The sequence below is a fragment of the Halichoerus grypus genome, chromosome 7 (genome assembly GCF_964656455.1).
Source record: "Halichoerus grypus chromosome 7, mHalGry1.hap1.1, whole genome shotgun sequence".
Classification (NCBI taxonomy): domain Eukaryota; kingdom Metazoa; phylum Chordata; class Mammalia; order Carnivora; family Phocidae; genus Halichoerus; species Halichoerus grypus.
The window spans coordinates 100998376-101025643 of record NC_135718.1 but is presented as its reverse complement, the minus strand read 5'-3'; the positions used below and the strand labels follow the sequence as shown (position 1 = coordinate 101025643).

The 27268-nt window shown below is 36.7% G+C and overlaps 1 protein-coding gene and 1 pseudogene across 1 annotated transcript in view; both read right to left on the bottom strand.

The window, feature by feature from the left end:
- MROH9 (maestro heat like repeat family member 9) overlaps window positions 1–27268 on the bottom strand; it is a 91036-nt gene continuing 63768 nt past the window's right edge. Inside the window, exons 14-21 of the mRNA XM_078078663.1 lie at window positions 26535–26655; window positions 18993–19134; window positions 16625–16797; window positions 11704–11856; window positions 11486–11602; window positions 10795–10897; window positions 1877–1939; window positions 1–323 (exon numbers count right to left, since the gene is read on the bottom strand). Coding sequence (XP_077934789.1) covers window positions 1–323; window positions 1877–1939; window positions 10795–10897; window positions 11486–11602; window positions 11704–11856; window positions 16625–16797; window positions 18993–19134; window positions 26535–26655 — 1195 coding nt within the window. The remainder of the gene's footprint in view (window positions 324–1876; window positions 1940–10794; window positions 10898–11485; window positions 11603–11703; window positions 11857–16624; window positions 16798–18992; window positions 19135–26534; window positions 26656–27268) is intronic.
- Window positions 14021–14987, bottom strand: LOC118528236 (spermine synthase pseudogene; annotated as a pseudogene).

Genomic DNA, 27268 nt, shown 5'->3' with positions numbered 1-27268 from the left:
TCATATCTCTTCTGAGATGTGCTCCAAGCCACAGACCGACATCTCATTCTTTACCGAATTGGATTCATAATTCTCATCTGTATGAACTTCCTTGTCATTCTTGGTTTCCTTAATCCTCATAGGACTGCCTGCCAGGTTGTTGGGCCAGTTATAATTATAAAGAGGCTTCAATTTTTTTGTGAAGATAGAGTTAAATACTCTTCGGAAGATTTGTTTAAGATTTGAGGAGGTCAATCTATGGGCTATTTCCTTAAAAATTTTGTAGGTTATTTCTGCCAACTTCCTGATCACAGGGTCTTCATCCCGAAGCACTCGGTCAATAGCTGTAAGAGCAGAAGGGCCTTTTAGTTTAAGACATCTCTCTCATGGTTGAGAAGCTCTAACCCTGAACAGCACTACCACCTTTCACAGAGTCTCTCCTTTTCTTCTCCAACCCCCCAATTTTCATTATTTCGACTAGAAGCATCCAGGAAGTTTTATCTGCTTATCCCCACCAGACCTCAATAAAGAAAAATAGGAATACTCACTAAATATTTACGGAGTGCCTATTATGTGCTGAGCATTCTGCTAAGCAGCATAAACATATATTCATGAAGAGGTTCAATAGTGCTCATAATAATGAAAAAAGTTGGAATCAGTCTCAATGTTCATCAACAAGAACCGTGTAAAAATTAGGCGTATCATAAAATGAAATAGCACACACATAATAACATGATGATGTAAACCCATGTTTCTTGGCATGAATATATGAAGAAGTGATAGAGTTATACAACAGTTATGATAGTTTAAAAAATAAACATGTAATAGCTTATACTCTTTAAAAACATCTGAGATAATATATATACCAAAATGCTAATATCATTCTATCCAGATACTGGGCTTGTAGGATTTATTTTCTTCTTAACAAAAAGAAATCAAGAGGGGAAAATAAGGACAGATGTGGAAAAGAGAGAGGAGAAGGAGCAGGAAGTGAACGAGGAGAGAAAGAAGAAGAAGATTCTGCGGGACATGGAGGCAGAATTATCATGCTTAATGTTTGCAGGCTGTCAATAAATATGTATTGAGTACATGAGTGAATGGGTCAATGATTGAGTGGAAAAGGAAGGAAGATAATGATGCGTCAGTGCAGGTTCATCAGTTGTAAGAACGTGCCACGGGGGGAGGGATGTCGATATGGGGGAGGTGTGTGGGTGGGGGCAGAAGGCATATGGGAAATCTCTGTACCTCCCTTTCCATTTTGCTGTAAATCTAAAACTGCTCTGAAAAATAAAGTCCATGACACACACACAAAAGGGAAGGAAGGAAGGCTGCCACCCTATTTTCTACCTCACCTGTTTGTAATTCTCATCCTGGGGAGGAAATAGAGGCTAAGAGAGAGATGCCAAAGATTCAGACATTTTGAGAGCAAACATTCTCCTTCTTTAATTCCCTCTGGTCCAAGTGTGCATTGCTATCCTCTAAAATGTAAATTCTCTGAGGGAAGGGACTTTGCTTTGTTTGCTGCTATATGCTCCACAGTTGGACTAGTGCTATCACATGGTAGATGCTGGAAAAATATTTGTTGGATAGATGAATGAGTGAATAAATCTCAGCTCTGTAGTTCCTAAGGGCTCTAGGATGATAGGTCTCAAATAATGAGAAGGATAGATAGGTTTAAGCACACACACACATACACACACACACACTCAGAAGGGAAGGGAAGCAGAGAAGGGAAAGGAAGAAAAGATGTCCTGTAACCTAGTCCTTCCACTGATTCCCCCTTACCACTCTCCTCCCATCCCTCGCACCATTATAGAACACATATGTGAACTGAATCACAAATAGTGAATTCACTTAGACATATACATACAGATTTCATTATAACTTCAACACTTACCCTCAAGCATGACTTCAATTTCATCTCTGAGAAGTAAATGGCCACCTAATTTTGCCAAGTATCCTGTGAACGAAGTAAAATTAAAGTTACCCCAAAATACATTATGCAAATGCATCCTCTGATCTGGCTGCCTTCATAGCTTTCTTCAAAGAAAAGGATCTTTAGATTATCTTTGAAACATCCTTTAATGCTTTCAAATAATTATTTAATGAAACTTTTTATTGAGATATATTTATGTGTATAAATGTGCACAAATCATAATTGCACAGCTTGGTGAATGAATACAAATTGAACACTTCTAGCTACCACTTAGACCATTAAATAGAACAATTACTAGCATTCCGGAAGCCTCCCTCATGCCCTTTCCAATCTCCTCCTCCACCCGTAAAAATATTCTTTTGCTCAACTTGTTGTTGAGCATTATTGTAAGATTCATCCAGGTTCCTTATTGCAGCAATAGTTCATTCATTTCTCATTTATTTATGTAATATCTATCCTGGCTGCTTTTACCCTACAACAGCAGAGCTGAGTAGTTTTGACAGAGACCAGACAGTATTCATAGCTTTAAATATTTACTATTCGGTCTTTTACAGGAAGAGTTTGCTGAACCCTGTTATAGGGTATTCCATCTTATAAATGCAGCATTTTTTTTTTTTTTAAATCCATTCTGCTGATGATGGACAGTGTGTTGTTTTCAACTCATGGCTATTATGAATGATGATGTTATTGTGGGCATTCTTATATGAATTTTGGTATGCATTTGTATGCACTAATGTTTGGTATGTAGCTAGCAGAGGACTTATTGGCTAATGGATATGCTGCTTATCTTTACCCTTAATCATTACCGCCAAACAATTTCCAAAGTGGTTGTACCAGTTTTCCCTCCCACCAGTAACTATGAACATTTCTATTGCTTTACATCCTCTCTGCCCCTTGACATTGTTAGTCTTTTTCCTTTCAGTTATTCTCATGGATTTGGTGGTAGTATCACACTGTGATTTTCTTTGCTTTTTTGGTGATGATTAATAAGAGTTTTATATAGTATTTATTGGCCACTTGGATTTTTTTTTTTTAAGATTTATTTATTTATTTATTTGACAGAGAGAGACACAGTGAGAGAGGGAACACAAGCAGGGGGAGTGGGACAGGGAGAAGCAGGCTTCCCGCAGAGCAGGGAGCCTGATGCGGGGCTTGATCCCAGGACCCCGGAACCATGACCTGAGCCGAAGGCAGACGCTTAACAACTGAGCCACCCAGGCGCCCCGACTTGGATATTTCTTTTGTAAAATATCTGTAAGTATCTTGCCTGTTTTTATATTGAGTTGTCTTTTACTTATATATTTGTAGGCATGTTTTATTTGGGATACTAATCTTTTTTAATGTCACATGACTTACAAATATCTCCTCCTACTTTGGGACTAAATTTTTCTTTTTGTATTTTTTTGTTTTTGTAAACAGTAGTCTCTAATTTTAATGCAGTCCAATTCACCATCTTTTTATTTATGGTTAGTGAGTTTTGGAGTCCTGATAGAAAATCTTTGCTGTCTCAAAGTCATACTGATATTCTACTATATTTACTTCTAGAGGCTTTATTGTTTTACCTTTTACTCTTTGGGATTGTAGACTGAACTATAATTATACGGTATAAAGTAGGAGTCAATATATTTTTTATATACCTGTGTAATTAACCCAGCACTATTAAAAGAAAAAAAAGTCCTTTCCCTACTGCTGTGCAGAGTCACTTATATCATAAAATGTGTGGGGGTCAATGTCTTGACTTCATTCTATAATTGCTACTGCCACACTACCTTAATGTATGACATGTCCTGATATCTTTCCAGTAGTGGAAGTTCTTCAGCTTTGTGGTTCTTTAAATTATCTTGGCTAACTCTCTAACCATTAAATTTTCATGTAAAATCAAGAATCAGCTTGTCTCATTTCTCACACACACACACACACACACACACACACACACACACACACACCCCTGGTGAAATTTTGTTTGGGATTGCATTGAATCTACAGATGAATTTGGGGAGAGTTGACATTGCCATAATATCTAATCCTTTAATCCACGAACATGATATGTCACTCTAAAGTTTCTAAAAATTTTCTCGATGTTTTCTAGTTTTCTGTGTATCAGTCTTGTACATCTTTCCTTAGTTTTGTTTTGAGGCATTTGATGATTTTGTTGGTGCTGTTGTATTAGGCATTTTCAAAATTTTGGTTTCCTGGAGCGCCTGGGTGACTCAGTTGGTTAAGCATCTGTCTTTGGCTCAGGTCATGATCTCAGGGTCCTGGGATCGAGGCCCACATCGGGATCCCTGCTCAGCAGGGAGTCTGCTTCCCCCTTCCACTCTCCCTCTGTGCTCTCTCTCTCTCAGGCTCTCAAATAAATAAATGAAATCTTTAAAAAAATGTGGTTTCCTGGTTGTTTATTGCTGGGATATAGAAATCCAATTGATCTTTGTATTTTGATGCTGTATGTAGAAAACTTGCTAAATTTACAAATTATTCAAATAGTTTTTTTCTGAATTCTTTCCAGTGTTCTAAATATTTTTAAATATAATTTTTTATCTACAAATTTTAAAAGTTTTATTTTCTTTTGCCCAAATGTATACATTTTATTTCTTGTTACTACCTTATTTTAGTTCTGGAAAAGCCTGGGAGTATTTACTAGAGTTCCTCCTCATGGTCAGTCTATTGCAAGTTTTGTTCCTTCAGTTCAGTGAAACCTAAAATTTATGCACTGTTTTTCAGCTTCCTAACTACCACTTTTGCATTTAGAATCGGCAAAACCTGAAAAAGGAAATAATCCCCAGATATCAGGTCTACTTCTTTTGGTGTTTCTATTCTTCTGTTCTGGATCACTGTCTTTATAAAAGCTCTTAAATTTCAGATAGGGTTTTAAAGCCTTTTTGAAACTCTTCTTATTATCCTCATTTTACAAATTATACAACCAAGCCTACAGAGGTTGAGTAACTTGGTAAAGGTCACATGGCTAATGGGCATTCATTGTGAGATGTGAAGGCAAGCTGATCTAACCCCCACCAATATTTCATATTGTCTCTGCTTTAGTCAAAACAGTGATCACAAAAATCACAATTGATCATTTTCAAAACCCATCTACAGATCATAAAGCTCAAGTGACTGTTCTTGGCAGGGGGGAACATGGGCTTAAACCTTTAAGAACAATGCTTGAAACAACAATGTGTGTTGTGAGGTATCCTTAAATGTCAAGTTTTTAGATCTGCTTAATTTCGTAATCCAATGCAATTCCTTTTAGAATTCGATGGAGAATACAAATAGATGAATAAAAGTTTCCTATGCTAGAAAGTACTAATTCCCCCCAATGTCAAATTGCTTCTTTCCTTTAGTTGCCTTACTAAAGCCACTGCATTTTAGCTGGACATATGACTACCCAGCAGATGTCGAAATTTTCAAGACTTCTTTGCACTTTGGCAACATGTCTGTGTTCTGGGCTAATGATCATTCAGCAGAAGCAATATTTACTCTTTAAGGAGTTGGGTGTGACCTCTTGATATTTTTTCCTTTGTAGTTGACTGGCATGTAGAAGTGGTTGCAGGTGCTGGAGCAAACACCTTGGGCTTGATGTAGGAAACTGTGACGAGGACGCTAGAGCAAGAGAACACTTGGCCTGTAGTAGGCACTTGGCCTGCTACATGAGAGAGAAATAAACTACTACCCTGTTTCAGCCACAGCTGTATTTGGGTCTTTCTTACAGGGCAGGGACATATTTCATAAATGCAGTATTACCACCAAAGGAACAAAACAGGTGGCAAAGTTAGGCAACAACACCTGAAAATTGAATGGCTCTCCTGACAGGGTGGTTGTGAAAGTCACAAAAGAAAGGTTGAGCAGAATTTGATGATTTGACAAACATGGTGGATTAACCAAAATGCCAACAAGGCCCACATGAGTGTAACCGCAGCTGTGTGGAAGATGGCAGTTGGTGGCAGTGGGGAGAGTGGTGGAGAGGAATTACAAGCTCCAGCCATGAGTGTGGTGACTGTTAACTCCACTCAGTTTGTTACCATGGTGGTTCAGGGGCGCTTTATCTTTCCTTCCCCCATGCTCAAAATAATTGGACATCCAGAGAGACTCATGTGAAAACTCTCAAATTTTACATGTCGGCTGCTATGACATACTGCTAGCTGCCAATCAATATCATTGTCCTCTTCTTGCCCATTAAAAACAAAACAAAATAAAACAACACAAAACATAATTCCAAGCATTTCTTTCAACTAATGATTTGAAAAACACAATGCCCGTTACAGTCACTGGGGGCGTAAGATAAACTACTGGTTGAGACTTTGAAGAAAGCTTTGTAAGATCAGGCCGACGCAGAAACAAAAAGGTAATTTTTGCCCTTTACTTTTTTTGTTTCTTCCTTGGTGTAACACTGTTGAAATGCTGAAGGTAATCAGAAAACACAGATGGGGAGAGATGCCACATGCTAAGGACGGGTGGCGTAATAAAGCCAACAATGTAATGAATATCTAGGTACACACATCATTTCTCACATGCAAGTGTGTCAGAGAATAAGTCCTCCTGAGAGGAGGTTGAGTCAAAAGAGTACACATCTCACATTTTTTAAAAAATGTTTTATTTATTTATTCATGAGAGTCACAGAGAGAGAGAGAGAGGCAGAGGCAGAGGGAGAAGCAGGCTCCCCGCCTAGCAGGGAGCCTGATGCGGGACTCGATCCCGGGACCCTAGGATCATGACCTGAGCCGAAGGCAGACGCTCATCCATCTGAGCCACCCAGGCACCCCACATCTCACATTTTGATGGATACTATCAAACTGCTCTTCTTAGAGATGGTAGCTATTTACACTCTCACCAGTAATGTGAAGAGATTACCTACTTCCTGCAACCTCACGGTGACGGTCGAGTATAAAACTTTTTGATCTTTGTCAGTGTGATGGATGGAAACATTTCACCATTTCAATTTGCATCACTTTTTAGATGAAGTTATGAAAATTTCATGTTTATGAGCCAAATAATTTTTTTCATGTTCAGAGTCCATTTTTCTAATGGGTTGTCTTTTCTTATGGATTTGTATAGAATCTTTGGACAGGAAGAACTAACCCTTCATTTGTGGTGTCATAAGTATTTCATCTCAATTTGGTTTTTCACTCTGTTTATAGTGGTTTTGCCCTGCAGAAATATTTACTTTTTTCCTAGATTATCAATCTTTTCTTTATGGTTCCTAGATTTTGACTTTTACCTTAGAAAGATCTTACCCACCCCCTGATTATAAAGCAAATTCTTCCATACTATTCTAACTAATTTTGCGTATCATTATTATGGTTTCATCTTCAGCATTTGAGCCTTTGACTATCTGGAATTTATTTAAAGTAAGAAGTAAGATAGGAATAAAATAATTTTTTAAATTCCAGATGGCTCACCAGGTGTCCCCAAGCTATTTAAGAAATATTCCATATTTTCATGACTGTTAAAGCCAATGATTCACTTTAAAATATTGCATGTTTTGATGGTTATTTCTAGATGGTATTTTGTTCTATTTGTTTCTCTATTTATTCCATGTGATTTTAAGTACTGTAGCTATATTAATATCTGATAGAGATAGTCCTCTCTGTCTTTGTCTCTGCCCCCCTCTCTCTTTTTTTTGGTCAGAATTTCCTGGATATTCTTGTATGATAAATTCCACATTAATTTATAATCATCATGTCACTTTTGAGAAAAGAAAGCCCTACTGATATTTTATTTTTTATTTTTAATTTTATTTTTCAGATTTTATTTATTTATTTGAGAGAGAGAGAGAAAGAGAGCACATGCATGTGCGCGTGTGGGAGTGCACACGAGCAGGGGGAGGTGTGGAGGGAGAGGGAAAAGCAGACTCCCTGCTCAACAGGAAGCCGGATTAGGGGCTCAATCCTAGGACCCTGAGATCATTACCTGAGCCTAAGGCAGACACTTAACAGACTGAGCCACCCAGGCAACCCTCTACTGATATTTTAATTGGCATATCATTCCATGCATATATTCCATGCACATTTTTAAAAAAGATTTTATTTATTTATTTGCCAGAGAGAGAGAGAGAGCTAGAGAGAAGGGGGAGCGGCAGGCAGAGGGAGAAGCAGGCTCCCCGCAGAGCAAGGAGCCCTATGTGGTACTTGATCCCAGGACTCTGGGATCATGACCTGAGCTGAAGGCAGATGCTTAACTGACTGAGCCACCCAGGCATCCCTTCCATGCACATTTTAAATTTTGATTCTTTTTCCAAAATATGGTTTATACCTTTCTATTTATTCAAATCTTCTTTGTGTCTTTCAGTAATATTTGCAAGTGTTTAAAATAGAAATATTGCATGTATTGTAGAGTTTTTTCTGGATCTCCCTTCCTTCAGTCTGTCCATACTTCTTCCTTTCCTTCCTCCCATGCTCATCTCCCTCCCCCTGGGACGCTTTCTTTTTTGCCTTCTTTCCTTTCCTCCCTCTTGCTTTCCCCTCCCCTCTCCCTTCCTTCCTTCTTTATTCCTCCCTCCCCTTTATTTGCTACTTAGGATTTTGTAGGCACTATTCTTCTGTATTTTAGGGTTGAATACTGAAGGGAGAAATCTAATGACAGATTTACTTATTTTGTAATTTGTAGATGACTTTTACCCCCCTAAATGCTCAAGAATTCTTTAACTGTGAAGTTCCATAACTTTATTAGGAAATGTCTTAATGTTGTATTCTGTATAAAATGTTTCTTGAAAAATTATTTACCACCTCAATTTATTTAATCAAGTCTTTTTTTATTTCTTAAATTATATCTTTGAAACCCTTTTTCTGCTCTAATAATTTTTCTTCTCCAGGGATATCATTTATGCATAGTTCCATTTCTTTTTTTTTAATTTAAATTCAATTTAGTTAACATATAGTGTAGTATTGCTTTCAGGAGTAGAATTTATTGATTCATCACTTACATATAACACCCTGTGCTCAATACAAGTGCCCACCTTAATGCCTGTCACCCATTTAGCCCATCCCCCCATCCACCTCCCCTCCAGCAACCCTCAGCTTATTTCCTATATTTAAGAGTCTCTTATGATTTGCCTCCCTCTCTGTTTTTATTTATTTTATCTTTCCTTCTCTTCCCCTATGTTCATCTGTTTTGTTTCTTAAATTCCACATGAGTGGAATTGTATTTTAATACAAAAATCATAATCATATGATATTTGTCTTTCTCTGACTGACTTATTTTGCGTAGCATAATACACTCCAGTTCTATCCACAATGTTGCAAATGGCAAGATTTCATTCTTTTTGATCGCTAATATTTCATTGTATACCACATCTTCTTTATCCATCAATCGGTGGACATTTGGGCTCTTTCCATAATTTGGCTATTATTGATAGGGATGCTATAAACATTGGGGTGCATGTCCCCCTTTGAATCAGCATTTTTGTATCCTTTGGATAAATACCTAGTAGTGCAATTGCTGGGCCATAGGGTAGTTCTGTTTTTAACTTTTTGAGGAATCTCCATATTGTTTTTCAGAGTAGTTGCACCAGTTTGCATTCCCACCAACTGTACAAAATAGTTCCTCTTTCTCCACACCCTATTGTTTCCTTGAGTTGTTAATTTTAGCCATTCTGACAGGTGTGAGGTGGTATCTCATTGTGGTTTTGATTTGTAATTCCCTCAGGATGGGTGATGTCTTTCATTTATCTTCCATATCTCTCATTGTCCCTTAGTTTTTCAAACTGTTTCTTGCTGGTTTTCATTCCTTTTGCTAGCATTTCTCAGCCTTGTACCCCTTGTCTTTTACTGGATTATCAACAATATATATTTTCTCTTCTGCTGGTTGTAGTGTACTTGTAAAAAATGTTTATGCATTTTTTCTTACGCTTCCCCCCATGCTTTCAAGGCTTATTTTTCCTGAGCTCCCATTATCCCATCCTATATTTCCTGTGTGTTTGTATCTATACCTTATCTTTATATAAAAAATTTTGGACTCACAGAAACATATATCCTGATTTTTACCTGGTCTGTAGAAACATTGTCTAAACTTTGTTTTTCTTTTTTCCTCTATTTTCCCCCTGGGAATACCTCTGTAGAAAGATAATGCTTTTTTTAATTACTTATTTTTGGATCTTGCAATATTATATACAGAGGAGTGTTTGTGGAAAGTTCCAGGGTAGAATTCCAGATAGCAGGAATTCTTTCTGGTTTGAAATAAAGCTCTTATGACACAGGGTTTTCTGTATGTGTTCCTTTACTCCTCTAAGATCAATATAGATCAGGAGCTCTAGTGATGATCATAGTTCAGCTTGCCTTCTACCCTAACTAACTGACAAGACTCCTCTCTACAAGTACAACATGACTGTGTTTCCTCAGTCCTTGGTGGCCCTACTACTCCATGACGCCAAATAGGGCCAAGGAAAGATCCCACTGTCAAATTGGGAGCTCACTTCCTGTCATTCCAAATAAAGGTTTATTAATTTTGATCTTTATGGTGAGAATTTAATGGGAAAAAATTTTTTTTGGTCAGGTTTGTCCAAGATCAAAAACCTTAGGTGTCTTCTGTTGGAATCTTCCTGCATCTGCCCTCCCCCCACAATATTTTTAAAAAAAAACTTTGCTGTATTTGGTAGTATTTCCTCATTTGTTGTAGTTTGTAGTTAGAGATGTCCATCCTAAATTTGAAATTCATCTTGTTGGATACACTTTGTATAATAATTTAATCACACAGCAATACTCACTGCATTATAAAATAGAACTCTATTATCATCCCATGCATTAACTTCTATTCATAGATATCACCATGGCAGGTGCTGTCCATCATAAACTAAGAAAATTTATATTTTTTAAAGAAACACTTCCAGCTGCTACCCCATTTTGTACCTTTTAAGGAAAATTAGATAATGAGAGTTGAATTTTCTTTACCTATTAAAATAACTGATGCTCTCCTCAGATATACTCGGGAGCTTCTCAGGAATCCTAAGGTATCAGAGATCAAATCTGTAATGTAGTTCTCATGAGAAGTAAGCTGAGAATAAAATGAAGAAAAAATACTCAATCATTGGAAAAAGCACATTTGCTCCCTCTGGAGAGGCTTCCAGAAAAAAGAGCTTGGTTGCTTATACCAAATCAGGGCCAATTTAAAACTAGGGGATAGTAATCTCTTTACTCTTTTGTTTGTTGATGTATTCAGTCTATTATGTGATTCCCAACTTTGTGTTTCCAACCTTTGGAAAGCATTCTTCCAACCCCACTTGTTTATCACTGCAATTCATACTGGTTTTCAGAGCACCAGCTCGTTAGATAGTGGCAAAATAATTCCAGTTTTGCTTTTGGTGATCTGAAATGCTCTTCCTACCTTTATAACCATCCATAGGTCAAAGTGGGTGAGTTGGAGAAAGAAAATCAGAGAGAATCAATGTCAGGGAAGAGGTAACGGAAAATTGAATTTTTTTTCTGGTCTTAAGCCCTAGCTGTAATTACTCATGTGTTATCTTTTCTTCACATTCTTTCTCCAGGATCCACTCTTGTCCCTGCCACACCTTTCATCACTTGTGATCTCCTTTAAAGTTATTTCTATAACTCTTATGGTAGTAAATACTGAGGGGTTACTTACAAGATTGTTACAGATGTTGAGCACCACCACCTCAAAACTGTAAAATTCGTCTTTGAGCAAATACGATGTTGGCCAATTTAATTTTGAGACACAAATTGCTAATGTATACTTACATGCCTGTGAAGTAGAAAAAGGTCACTGAGGATCTGTTCATCTGATGTTACATAAAACACTGAGATTCTCTGCAAAATTAAGAAAAAAAAGATTGTAGGACTTACTTGAACTACTCTTATTTCTGTGTCCTCCAAAAACAGGATCAGAGGCACCAAGCCTCCAAGAACCACATCATTCAGCATCCATGTGTACTGACTCATGTCCCTGAGTAATTCACCAAAGTGTTGAATGGCCATACTCCGAATGCCTCCATTACTCTAGAATATGCACACAGAAAAAGGCCTCATTTGAGGATATCACTGGGTTCTTTTCTTTAAGCAGTGGGAGATATATATCTCACACTTTAATATATATATGTTCAAATATATTTACATGTATATATACTATATGTGTATATATACCATGTAGATATGTGTTCATACATACATAATTATTATTATCAATTATTTTTATTTATTTTGTTTTTCAAAATTTTTTAAGGTTATTTATTTATTTGTCAGAAAGAGAGAGAGAGAGAGAGAGCACAAGTGGAGGAGGGGTAAAGGGCAAAGCAGGCTCCCTGCTACGCAAGGAGCCCAACGTGGGACTCAATCCCAGGACCCCAGCTCATGACCTGAGTGGAATGCAGACACTTAATCGACTGAGCCACCCAGGCATCCCTATCATTTATTTTTAGAAAAGATTCACCTGGGCCTAAGTAGTCAGCTCTTTTTTTTGATTGTAAAATAAAGATTTGCTTACCAAAATTCAAAATGCATTAGAAAAGTTCCCTGTGAAAAGTGTTTCTTGGGGCGCCTGGGTGGCTCAGTCTTTGGGTGTCTGCCTTCGGCTCGGGTCATGATCTCAGGGTCCTGGGATCGAGCCCCACATTGGGCTCCCTGCTCCGCAGGAAGCCTGCTTCTCCCTGTCCCTCTCCCCCTGCTTGTGTTCCTTCTCTCACTGTCTCTCTCTCTGTCAAATAAATAAATCTTAAAAAAAAAAGTGTTTCTTAAATTTAGGAAGACAGTATTTAAAATGTCCTAAAAAGATAAACTGGAATAATCTGTATAACCTTGAAGTAATTTCTATAAAGGTACTTAAAGTAAAGTAACATGGTGTATTCAAATGCTGTAGACCTTTGCAGATTGCCAGTGAATACCAATGGGAGCTCTTTGCATACTGGCATAGAACCAGGTTTCTAAGGGCTTGCTTATGCCAGATAGGAAGATTATGGGATTATAAAGAGGTAGAAGAGAAAAACTGCAAGTTAGAGAAGAGGTTAATTTTTAAAAATATAATATCACTTTCCAGTTTTTAGGAAATGTTCATGATTTCATTAATTTTTTTTCTTTCTGTTCTCAGGAACACATCAGATATATTCCCAGCAAAATACAAACGGCTAATATACCTTCTTATGTTCCTTCCCAGAGGTAATAAATGTGGATCAAAGTGAAAACATAAAGAAGTGGTCATCAAATCATGTCCTAGGGGCTGGAAAGCTGATGTAAATGAGCAAAGCAGGTGGCATTCAAGGAAAGCAGGGAGACCAGGGAGGCTGAGACAAAGGAAAGCTCTGGGCCTCTCTCAGAGAGGGCATCCAGCTCTTGCAGACTGTTGCCAGGTAGTTTTGTGGGCTCTAGTATTCTCAAATCTTCTGAAACTTCATTTACAATTCAGATCTCTGTGAGAAATCTCCCAGTTTAAAAATATTGGACTTACACTGTTTGAGAGTCAAACTTAACACACCTGCAAGTTGTATTCATCTGTGGGTTACCTGTTTGTATCCTTGGTCTACAGGAAGATATACGCTAACCATTGAAAGCCTATCTGGACTAGTGGAAAGAGCTTTGAAATGCCCCACACCCGCTGAAATCCCGGTTTTGTCCCCCAAAGACTGGGTAAGCTTGAGCAAGTTATTTTTTCTTTTCTTTTTAATTTTTTTCTCATTTGTATTTTTAATCAAAACATTGCTACTCATTTTTTTCTTAACTCTTTCTTATAAGCACCAAATTTTAATATCTAAGTAAATCTTTTGGGAAACAGCATCAAGAACAAAACAATGATGTTCATTCCTCCAAACAACCAAATTTGAAGTCTACCAAAGCAAAAACAAAAAGCACCCCCCCAACACACACAAAAAAGTAACAGAAATCACATTCTAGGGGTTCAGTGCATTTAGCAGCCTTCCCTGTGCTAAGCATTCTTCAGCTGACTTTCAAAAAAACAAAAAACAAAAAACAAAAAACCACCACCAACAACCCACCCTAGCTCATCAACATATACATTTTCCATTTGCTTTTTTAAAAATTAAAAATAATAATTAAAAAAAAAGAAAACCTGAAAGAATTCACAATCAATTGCCTGACTCATTCCAATCTCCCGTACCGCATATGAAGGTCAGGAAGGCTATTTGCAGTACACACGATTAGGGGATACTGGTCTTCAAGGTTTAGCTTTCTTCCAAACTGTAAAATACTCACAAGTCCAAGTTTGAAGGAACACAGAGGAACTCCTTCAAGAATTCCACAAGACAATACAGGTGCCAGTGCTGTTTTTCATAGAGTGATAGGGCTTCCCTCAAATTGACACAGTTACCCTGTGTAAAATATTTCCCATCCTGTTTCAGTACTTTCACTGAGAGGTCAAGAATCAGTCTGAGAAACTCCCATGTGGAATCTTGTGGCGATTGGAACAGCTGTCAAATCATTAATCATATAGTCAAACTCTCTCCCTTCTTTGGTTAACCTCTTCAGCACTGGAATAGTCTTCTAGTAGGACCTGAGAGCAGTCTCCTTTCAGATTGTGTAAGACGTGGCCACATGTTTTTCACATGTGTTTCTTATATCCATCCATTTGGCCAATCTCTTGCCATAGTGACCATCTTTGGTTTCAGTTTGGCTATTTCACATAAAATGCCCCATCTCCACCCCCCAGAATCAGTGCATCTTTGCCTCTTTATTTAGTCTTTCCCACTGCGCATGATGGCCTGGGGATACCCAAATCACTCTCCACCAGAGTAACAGCCCCACTAAGGATGAGAGTATTTCCAAACTGCTTCGATTGTAGAATTTCAATGTTCTGATAAAGTGAATCTCCATCATACACCACTACATCTATGTCTTACTCAACCAGGCGACCATTAGTGGTGGGTCAGTATCTGTCTATGGCCCTTCCTCGAACTATGGGTGGTCATCGCTTCACCCGCCTAGGACTGTCCTGATTCAGGTCTTTCATTCTTGCTTCTATTTTGTTCAAAAGACTGGCGGTAACTCTGAAGGTCCAACAACACCAATCCATGTGGGTAAATTCTCAAATTAGCAAAGCTGCCATTTTTGTTTATGTTGGTCGCTAAATAACTGTGGTCTTGACACGTGTGCACCGACTCCGCCATCCCTTCCTCCTGGAACATGGAGCTGATGTTCTCACCATCAGCTTTGGTGCGGGGCTTGGAGTCCAGGTGCTGTGCGGTGCTGTTGCCCTAGGGAGCTGAGGCCTTGTGTCATGCCTGGGGGAGGCGGCCGGGGAGACTGGGGGCCGCAGGCCTGTCACTGTTTTTCTTTAAATATGGAGAAACACATTATCATAGTTTCATTGATATCCTAATATTTTTCAAACACTCTATCTCCAAGGAATGACTTAGGGTAAACTGGTATTTGGTAATTTTCTCTTCTCTCCGATTTTGCTTCTTTTCACTTAGTGTGGTTTGATTATTTAGTTTAGTTTCATTTTTTTTTTCCCCAAATGATTTCATTTTGAAAATATTTTTTTTTTACATGGACATTCCAACTACTTGTTAGGTGTGTGAACTTGGCCAAATATTCACTTTTCTTTGCTTCATTTTCCTTGGATGTAAACTGGATAATAGTAATAGTTGTTTAGAGAATTATATAAGATAGTACATGTAGATCCCTTAGAATAGTGACTGGTACTTAGTCAATGCTCAATAAATCCAGCCACTATTATTATTACTATTATTATCCTTATGTCTTTTTGAAAATAATTCTTGCCATTAAATTACTTCTTTCTATAATTTAATAATATTATTCCCTTCTTCAATGAAATCTGAATAATTAAGAACTTACAAATTTTTGGAAAATAATTTTCTATGAAATAACTCTCTGATTCACAAACAACTCATTATAGAAGTCTTTAAATATAAATATTCTGTATGGCATACCAAAGTGTCTTTGCTTATTAAAATATGTTACTGTCATCCAATTTTTCTGGAATACATTTACCATACAAAACAAGAATTTTCAAAGTGCACAACTTTTTGATTAAAGATCTTTTATTTTATTTTTTTTAAAGATTTTAATTATTTATCAGAGAGAGAGAGCACAAGCAGGCAGAGGGGCAGGCAGAAGGAGAAGTAGGCCCCCTCTGAGCAAGGAGCCTAATTCTGGACTTGATAACAAAACCCTGAGATCATGACCTGAGCTGAAGACAGATGCTTAACCAGCTGAGTCACTCAGGCATCCCGATGAAAGACCTTTTAATTTGAGTTTTATATGATAATAAACACATTGGGAACATTAACATGTCATCTCTAATGCCCATAATACACCTTCTACTCTCTCTATTTTATTGGGGGAGGGGGAACTGAAGCAGTAAGAAACTGAATCACCTGCTTAGGTGGAGCCAGAATAATGATTTGAACCCAGGCAGTCCTGATCTAGGGCTAGCCAATATATAGCCCTAAGCTACATACAATTTCTCGTTCCTCCAAAGACAGAGGCTGTTCTTTGATTCTCCTTTCTTATGGACAAACTTTTCCAGATTCTCATAGTGTAGTTATATATATATATATATATATGTCTCCACACACACACATATATATAAAATGTAGTTATATATGTATATAACTATATATATATACAGACAGTACTTCTTTGACTAATATTGTTATCTCTGGAGAAGAAATGGTAGCTCAGCACAACATGACTATCTTCTGTTGATTTATTCTGAAATGTAATATCATTGCCTCAGCTGGGGCTTCAGCTTAATTATAAAACTTAATGATTTCACATATCTAACTGTGTAACTCACATGATCCATCAGAGGACAGTAGCTGGAGGCAATTCTAGTACACAAAGAGGAGTAGGTCACCTTGTCCAGCTTGACTAAAAGTCTTCGAAGGGTGATCAAGGCCCGAATTATAACAGTCTTGTCTTTTGAAAGGAAGGCATCCAAGATGGATATTAATAAGCTGCAGACATTTTCTATCTATATATAAAAGAGGAAAATGGTTGGATTTTGGAACTAGAAGGAGACTTGAGGTAGCATTTGGTGCACACACGTCTGAGTTTGGGCAGCGTACAGTCATGTGCTGGGAATGCCTCACAAGATTCAATTTCAAATTGTCAAAAACTTTGTAAGCTGATTGTTAAAACAGACTCTTAACTATAGAGAACAAACCGATGGTTGCCAGAGGGGAGGGAGGTGAGGGATGGGTGAAACAGGTAAAGGGAATTAAGAGTCCATTTATCATGATAAACACTGAGTAATGTATAAAGTTGTTGAATCGCTACATAGTACACCTGAAACTAATATAACACTGCATGTTTACTACACTGGAATTAAAATTAAAAAGTCATTAAAAAAGTAAGTTTTAGAAAACTAGGAAGAAATAAAACAAAGGTAATAAATACTCAAAACTTAGCACTTCCTGTTTCTTTTGCTCCACTTTACCCTTATATGCCTTTGAGGTTATTTACATGTATTATAGCTGTATGGTGGAAATATTAAATAATGAGGCACTACCAGGCATTTCTACCCAATTCTATGTTTAATGATGTCCCTTTGATAGCTTGAAATTAGCCTTGGTGAGAGTACACCAGAGCAATTGGTATTATTTCCAGAGAGCTGGTTGTTAAGCATTCACCAGCACACCATGAGCAGGATGACCTCTAAACCAGGCGCTGGTGACTCGTGTGGACATGGGAGCTGCTGAGCTGCTGAGCCAGATCATGAGAGTCAATTGTGGATCAGAGATAACAGAATAGAAAGCAAGGAAAAAGGCAAAAAGGAGACACCAAAGAAGAGAAACAAAAGCTAGAAAGAGACGAAGCAAAAGAAATAAACAAATATTATTTGCCAAAATAATAGTCAGAGGCCTGTGTCTCTGAGAAGTTGTCTTTACCAATAAATACTATGTGACCTCAACCCAGCTCACTCTCCACGGTTTCTCTCTTACTCTCCCAAATAACCTTGACATAGAATCTTCCTTTCAGTTGTTAATAACAGTGGGAAGAGCTCTAGACAAGGCAATAACTCTGATTACTAAAAGAATGTACACTGACTTCTGTGATTTATTTAAAGCAAACAGATCATGGCTCATTTCATTCTAAATGCAAAATGGGTGCCCACGGACAGTCTTTGAGCCTTTAGAGACAATGCTTAATAGATAAACAAAGATTTATTATTAAACTTATTAAATCAACAATGATTTACGGAATCAGCATAATTCCATTATGCAAGGTACTTTGGGATGGGTGAAATAGGTGATGGGGATTAAGGAGGGCACTTGTGATGAGCACTGGGTGTTGTATGAAAGTGTTGGATCACTCAATTGTACACCTGAAACTAATATTACACTGTATGCTAACTAACTGGAATTTAAATAAAAACTTAAAAAAAAAAAGGATTTATAAGAGAATTACAAAACATGCTTAGATTCGATCTTCCTGGAAGGCAAGAAGTATTCACATGACTCAGTAGGAAAGAGTGTAAGACAGTGGTTCTCAAGTTTAAACTATTAAAATCACCTGGAGGATTTTCAAAAACACAGGTTGGTGGGCCCCACCTCCATGATTTCTGATTCCACAGACCTGGGGTAGGGCCCAACAATTTATATTTATAACAAGTTTCTGGGAGATGCTGATACTGCTGGTTCAAGCATCATCTATAGAGAACTATTGATATAAAGTATTGTATAAGCAAGTGCTCATAGTGGGTGTGGCTCTGAGAAGGATGTGACTGCCAGGTCAGAATATTCCCGCAGAGTCTGACCTGAGCTGAGAAAGGAGACCAATGTGACTATGTATGGGTAAAGGAGGAATGTGCTGAGTGGAAGACAAAACTTGACGAGTGCTCTGGGATAAGAATTAATGTGTCGGCAGGTGTGTATGTTGGAGGGGAAATTAACTTATGTGTGTGTGGTTTAGACTCTATGAGTTTGTGTAGGGCAATGCTGATCCATTCTAAGGGCAATTAATGATTTTCTAGGAAAAATATAAACAGGGTGCTTAAGCGTCTGAGTTTACTTACCACACTGCTTCCATTCAGCCCAGGCTTTGAAATTGTTTTTGCTATACAGAAACCGAGAAATACCAGTGTTTTATCAGTAAGGATCTTGAACAATATCAAATCTTAGATTGACTATGATGGTGACGGCATCCACAAATCACACACTCACGTGCCTCATTGATAACTGGTGCCATGCTGGCGATTTTCTGAAGGCTCAGCTTGCTAACTGCAGGATTGGAGTCATTGACCCAGTTTCTGAAGAGAACCAAAAACTCTTCTGGGAATGGGTCCTTGAAGAAGTTATTTAGAAGCTGAAAGAAAACAATTGATAAGTTCATAAGCAAAATTAAAGGCTAATGCACGATTTCTGCGCCAGTCATAAAAATCGAGACATTTTCAGTAAAACTGAAGCACAAGTCTCACTAAAACTCCAGATACTTACACATATCCCCACACATATTTCTGTGTTCATAGTTTTTGTGTTCTCTGGAAGGAGAAGCAGCAGTCGTAATAGGAAACACATGTATATATATTTCTGTATATATCTACAGTTAACCCTTGAACTGTGTGGGTCCACTTATATACGGATTTTTTTTTTTTAAGATTTTATTTATTTATTTGAGAGAGAGAGAGAGAGCACATGAGAGGGGGGAGGGTCAGAGGGAGAAGCAGACTCCCTGCTGAGCAGGGAGCCCGATGCGGGACTCGATCCCGGGACTCCAGGATCATGACCTGAGCCGAAGGCAGTTGCTTAACTAACTGAGCCACCCAGGCGCCCCTATACAGATTTTTTATAGCACAATATTGTAAATGTATTCCTCTTCTTCATGATTTTTTAAAATAACATTTTCTCTTCTCTAGCTTACTTTATTGTAAGAATATGGTATATAATACATATAACATACAGAATATGTGTTGTTTATGTTATTAGTAGTTAGGTTTTTGGAGAGTCAAAAGTTATATGTGGATTTTGGATGGTATGGGGGTCAGCATCCCAACTCCCATGTTGTTAGGAGTTAAATATATGCATTAAATTTTTTTTCTCCCCATTGCTGGAAACTTAGTGACTCAATTTAAATTACCTCCCTCTCCCAGATTATAGTTAGGTGGGTGAGTTCCTTGACAGTGAATGTTTGTATGTACTAGGAGACTGTGCCTACTATGGGCCAGGTATTATGCTAGTAAGTGGGAATATAGTAGTGAGCAAAACAGTCTCAATCCATGACCTTGTGGGGCTTATAGACTAGCAAGAGAGACTGATACTGTACAATGATGCTATACTACACTATTCTAATGAAAACAGAGTTGCTAATTGTGATCAATACTAGGAAGAAAAGTTCCAAGGTGCCACAAAAACATCTAAAGGAGAACTGAATTTAGACTGTGCAGTTGTAAACTGAATTTACAATGAAAAGTGATATTTAGATTTGGACTTGAAAGCAGAGTTGGCATTAGCTAGATAAATTGTTTGGAGAAGATCTCCCCAAGGAGGGTAACCCATGCCTGTGGTAAATGAGCGGGGTGTGTTTGAACACTGGAAGGAAGGCCAGAGTGATAGGATGGGAAGGGATGAGAAGACTGGAGGGTAGTGAGGCTGGTGGACGGTCAAGGCAGGTGGCTCAGGATGTGGAGGCTAGGTTATAGAGTTTTAGTCTTTAACAGCTAATACCCAAAATGAAGATGTGATTACCATGAGCTTTTATGCATCTAGTAACTAGCAGCCAAAACATACATATTTTTAAAATGTCTTAGAAACACAAGTGACAGTTTTAGAAAAAAATTTCAAGAATTTAAAATATCACTAAGACAGGTCAAGTACACAGAAGAATAGAGAACAAGAGAGCAACAGTGAGAGGGGAGGGCAGATCATATATTCTTTTCAACATTCCAAATAACTTTCACAAAAATTAATTATCAGATCCAAAAAATCAATAACTTCCCTAAATCAAATCATTTAAAAAGCACCTTTAAAAAAAAATCATGGTGTCTATAATAAAAGAAGAAACCAAGAAGAAAGTTTAAATGGAAATAAAAAAGCCTATAAGCACTTGGAAATTTAAGAGAACTCTCCTCTATTTTGTGGATCAAAATTATAAATCACAGAGGAAATCAAACATACAACAAAGATTACTGCAAAAACAATAAAACAACAAAAATAAAATAGATGTTTACCCTGTGGTTGGAAGGAAATGCATAACTTGACTTTGCTTAAAAAGAAATGTTAAAAATGAATAAATTATTTATTTCCTGAAATTACAAGATGTGAAATATCACAAGCAATGAGATTGCGCTGAAGAAAATTGGCGTAAGAAAATAATAAAGGTAGAAGCAGAGGTTATGGAATTGGGAAACAGAAAAACAGTGGCATTAATCAATCTAATGCCTGTGCTAGAAAAAAAAGCATTCAAATAGGCCAATTTTGACCAATATAATATAAAAAGTAGACATAAAATGAGCAGTGAGAAAAAGGGTGTGAAATAGATTAAAAACTTCACAAGAATATTGGATACTCTCTGTGTCAACGGTTCTTAACCAAGGATGGGCACCGGGATCTTCTGGGGCAGCTTTTCTATATTACATATGCCGGGATTTGTTCCAGTTATGAGGCAAAGAAAATTAGATAATTGAAATTGATTAGGAACAATGGAAGACTGATGGTATTGATGTGTTATTTCCAAATATTATCAAGGTTAGTTCTTTTTGAGTGATCACCACACATCAAAACATAAAGGCATATTTTCCATTTAGAACTAGTAACTAATCTGTGGGTGATAATTTGGTACTATGTGAATATTCTTCTCCAACAACCTTTCACTTAATGGGTTTAAAATTCGTTGATAATTTTTTCTTTATTTAGTTATCACACTGGGACTTGCAAAGAGGTAATTTTCCATGTCTAGCATCCCCTCTATATTTACTGGCTGGCATCTCTCTCTCTGTCTCTCTCTTCCAGCTCTCTGGGTTTGAGTCCCACCAAGGACTCAAGCATTTAAAAAATTTCTTTTCCAATATATTATAATTATTTGCAGTTACTCTTTCTTTTGATGCTAAATTTGGCCAGTAGGAGCCCTTTCAAGTTGACTTTCATATCTTTTTGACATGACCCATCTATCTTTGAACACTTCTTTGCTTGTGGAAAAACTAGATGTCCCAGGCTTATATTTTTCTTGCCCCTGAAATCAGCCATTTCTTCAAGGAGACAAGGTTCCTTTTAGTGAGTAATGATATTTGGCAACCATTAGAAATGAGTACTAGAATGTATTCATTGTTATTGGAATATTATGTCCTCTTGGCCTTTACCTGAAACTAAGAATTATTCTTTTTTATTTTTTAAGTCATGAGTTCATTTTGACAATGTTGATATATTCAATTCAAATATAACATAACAGAGTTTATGTTAACTTTTAACAGTTTTATGTTTGCTTCATATTTTTCTTACCTGGAAAAACTTTTTGCCAATAGTGTTAATATATTTGCTTATTTGCTTTCTGCTATATGAATGCATACCAGAGTCTTAAAATTATATCATCAACATATAATATTCATAAAACTCCTAAGTAAAAGTGAATATTTCTTTATAGATTTTTTTGTCCTTAGAATATATTTCACTAAGGATATATATAGTCAAAGCACTATGTTCATAAGCTACTTGATATCCTTCACAAATGTGTGTGTGTGTATGTGTGTGTGTGTGTGTGTGTATTTGAGGGAGACAGAGACAGAGAATCATATAATTCCCTGAGAAAAACACTCAGATCATAATAGGTAAATGGGCAAAGGCGAGGTCAGATTATTCACAAAATGGAGCTTTAAAGGCCAAGGCAAAAACACACAATTCAGGAAAATAATTCGACCAGAGGTAACAATATGTTATCTTTATTTTTTATACGTCAGGATCATATACCTAGAGAACCCAAGAGAATTAACAAAAATATTATTATATACGACAAAGTAGCTGAATTTAAGATAATACAGTTTAACTAATTTTCCTGAACATCCAGCTATAACAAGCTTGAAAATTGAATGAAAAAGGACACATTTTGGAAAACAGTATGGAGGTTCGTCAAAAAATTAAAAAGAGAAATACCATATGATCCAATAATTCCACTACTGGGCATTTACCCAAAGAAAACAAAAACACTAATTTATTTTTTAAATTTGAACTCAATTAATTAACATATATTATTAGTTTCAGAGTTAGAGGTCAGTGATTCATCAGTCTTTTATAATACCCACATCTTCTTTATCCATTCAGCTGTTGATAGACATCTGGGCTCTTTCCATAGTTTGGCTACTGTGGACATTGCGGCTATGAACATTTGGTGCAGGTGTCCCTTCAGATCACTACATTTGTATCTTTGGGGTAAATCCCTAGTAGTGCAATTGCTGGGTTGTAGGGTAGCTCTATTGTCAACTTTTTGAGGAACCTCCATACTCGTTTCTAGAGGGGCTGCACCAGCTTGCATTCCCACCAACAATACATGCACTCCTGTTTATAGCAGCACTATTTACAGTAGCAGATAAGGAAGCTACCCAAGTGTCCATCCATAGATGAAAAGGTAAACAAGATGTGGTATGTATATATAGTGGAATATTACTCGGCCATAAAAAGATGAGATCTTGCCATTTGCAAAACATGGTTGGACCTAGAGGGTATAATCCTGAGTGAAATAAGTCAGACAGAGAAAGACAAATACCTTATTTTCACTCATATGTGAAATCTAAAAAACAAAAGAAATGAATAAACAAAAAGCAGAATCAGATTCATAAATGCAGAAAACAAAATGATGGTTGTCAGAAAGAAGAGGGGCAGAGGGATCGGCGAAATGGGTAAAAGAGAGTGAGAGATATAGGCTTCCAGTTATGGAATGAATAAGTCATGGGAATAAAAGGTACAGCAATGGGAATATAGTCAAGGGTATTGTAATAGTGTTGCGTGGTGACAGATGGTAACTACACTTGTGGTGAGCACAGCTTAATGTATAGAGCTGTCAAATCACTATGCTACACACCTAAAACTACTGTAATATTGTGTGGCAGCTATCTCAAGAAACAAAACAAACATGAAAACCTATACCCAAAATCATATTTAATAGAGATAAATTCGAGAACCAAAAAAGGCCACATTTGCACTAACAATTTAAAATAATATAAACTACTTAATAATTCCAAAATTGAATATGACAAAATATTGAATTAAAAAAAGAAGCAAAAATATAAAAATACCAAATATTCCCAAGAAGCTCATAGCTTTAATTTAACTGCAATCATAGTTTCAGTGAAAGTTTTTTTTCTTTTAAACCTGGCAAAATTATTTTAAAATGCAACTAGAAGGATAAATACATAGGAAAGACTAAAGACATTTTGAAGAGAGTTGAGGGAAAGTTGCTTTGCAAGACATTAAAATTTATTTGCAAACTGCCCTAATTCCAGTGTGATAATTCCACAGGAATGAAATGAATGGAGCCTAACAGTGTCATCCAGGGCAGACCCTAATGTGGGTGTGTGTTTGTGTGAATGTATATGAAATTAATAATAGAATTCATAAAGGTAGTGTCACCAGTGAGTAGCGAATTTAAGGCTTATTAATTACATGATGCTGGGATAGGAAGTTAATTATTTAGTGAAAACTTTAGTTTTAGTTAGTTTTAGTGAAAAACTATAATGTACCTCATGGTACACCATATAAACTTCATGGGAAACAACATTGCATGTAAAAATTTATATAAAAATGTATAAATGTGAATAAATTATACATGGATATTTATCAACTCTTTGACCACAGTAGATTTTTTAATACTTAATTTTATGAAAAAAAATAAAAGCAAATTCCATAAACAAAATTAAAAGGCAGACAACAAACTGGGTACTGATTCTCAACAGGCATTATAATCAAATGCATAACACACTTAATATCCTTCACAAATTTCTGTGGGTGTGTGAGAAAGAGAGAGACAGAGAATCATAGAATTCATTAAGAAAAACACCAAGACTGTAATAAGCAAATGGGCACAGAAGAGATCAGGTTGTTCAGATTATGGAATTTAATTTATGAATAATTATTTTTTAAAGATGTTCAACCTTTCTAATAATTTAAAAATTAAGGACAAATCAAATCCCCCACAAGACATCACATCTACCCCTCAAATTGGAAAGCTCATCAATAGTGGCAAGAGTGCAGTGGAGTGAGCGCACCCACAAACCGCATGGGGAACACTGGTTGACACTGCTTTCCAGAAATCAGTCTGGCAATAAAAATCCTTAGCCTTTAGAATGTTTATACTCTTTAGTTCTTATTTCAGATTCTTGAAATCTACTAGAAGGAAGTAATCTAAAATACTAAAAGAAAGAAGACAGGCACAAAGATGTAAACTCTATCATTACTTTTATCGGTAGAAAATTAGAAATAACATAAGTATATATATATATATATATATATGGCATAAGCATCAATAGTACTCTGTTAAATATTGCTGGCTAAGACTAAACTAAGGTAAAATACATAGATTGTGTGCTCAGAACAACTAAAGGCCAAGTGACCTCATGATGAACTGGGCAGTTGAGGATTGCCCAGAGCTCCAGTTAGAGAAAGTGGGGGAACAATGTGATCATTATTCAGTTCTTAGAAGGACAGGTTTATCACTCTCCAAAAGGAGTAAGCACTACATTCATGATGAGAGAGGCAATTAGGGTTCATTAAACATCATCTGTCACAATAATGCTTATATAAATCATACATTGTTTGTAAATTTCTTTTGAATGTATCATTTTATGGGAGCAATCATGTATGTCATATTTAGGTCTACTTAATGTTTGTACATACTTAAAAGGATGATACAATAAAAATAATGAGTCAGGTAATAAAAATAATGAGAGATTTAAATAGATTAAGCAAGTTTGGAAACATTAGTGATTTGCTAGTGCAATGTTCAGTTAAACTGACTTATGTATCTTTCCGAAAACTTTAGGAGTAGGTAGTGTAGTGTATGGGTATGTCTTTTATAGTTTATTAGCTGTTCTGTTGACTATGATGCTTGAAATTATGTCAAACTTTTGAGAATATTTGGCATGACACCTTAGATTAATACTTTATTATATATTAGTTCTATGGAAAAATTAGTATTTGACTCAGAGAATTTCAACTTATAGAACTTTCTACATGCCTTTTGTAAGCAAAAGGACTTCCTCAATTTGCTCAACTAGTATAGCATTACAATATATGATGTAATATTCATATAAATATTAATGTAGTTCTATATTTTCATTTTACTTAGTTATTTGGACCATTCTTTTTTTTTCTTCCCTAGATAGTCTGAAGTATCATTCAGATCCCAGATGTTACCTACTATCTTTAAGTAAACTTTGAGTACACTTTAAGTATTCCTTGACATTATTTTTTATTTTATTATTCTTTTTATTTTTTTATTATGTTCAATTAGCCAGCATATAGTACATCATTAGTTGTTGATGTAGTTTAACAAGCATGCAGAGATATATGAACGGGTACTTCAAAAATAATTAGTGTTTGTGCAAATCCACATCTCCTAGGACATGACAAAAGTTATCTCAATTAACACCAACTCAATTAAGAGTTGTCTTAACTCTTGGTAAGAATTAATATTCAGAGAGGGAGATAAAAGATTGGAAAGTTGACTTAAGTGTGGATAAGGAATGAGAACACTGTTGTTCGCAGTCTTCTAATGAAACTCACTTCAGTGAGGAATATTATTGTGATGATACTGTCTTCTGACCGTCTAGGACCTTCCACCGAGAGCTTGTAGAGATAATGCAAGGTCTCTGGAAACTGTGGAAAGTTATAGTCACTGAGAGTTCTGTAATGGAGAATAAGGCACTGAATTAGCAAAGAAGATGAAAACTCTTCCTGCATCAGCAACTGCTAATGGTAGTAAAGAGAGAATCATCATCCTCACATTTTGTACCACCCAGATGAAAAAGAAAGATATTTTCTAATATTCCCTAATCTAAGGTAAACTGCAGCCCCATTCTGAATTCTACACAGACTCCAGGCAATTATATATATCTGGATCACTGACAATCTCTCTTTCCTTAACATCACTCCTCTTTCCCAACTTTCCCCTCCTGAGCCCCACAACAGAATGCCCTGTAATACCACAAGCTCCTGCCTGACCAAAAGGAGAGAAAATAAATAGTGCAAAATAAATATCATGGCAATCCAGGATGGCTGAATAGGTCATCATCATGGTTTTAGACCAAGTCTTTCCTTTGAATGATAAAATGAAGACGAGAGTTTGGGACTATCCTGTTTTACTCAGGAGAAGAAGTGGGGAGTCCTGATTCACTAAAGGCATTCTGGGCAGTGGCCAGGCTCACAGATGTCCTGACATGCTGGCCTGGATCAGATGGCTAGTGGCAGGACTGGGAAAGTTGATGTGACAGGTTTCATTTTAAGACTCCACGTTGGGA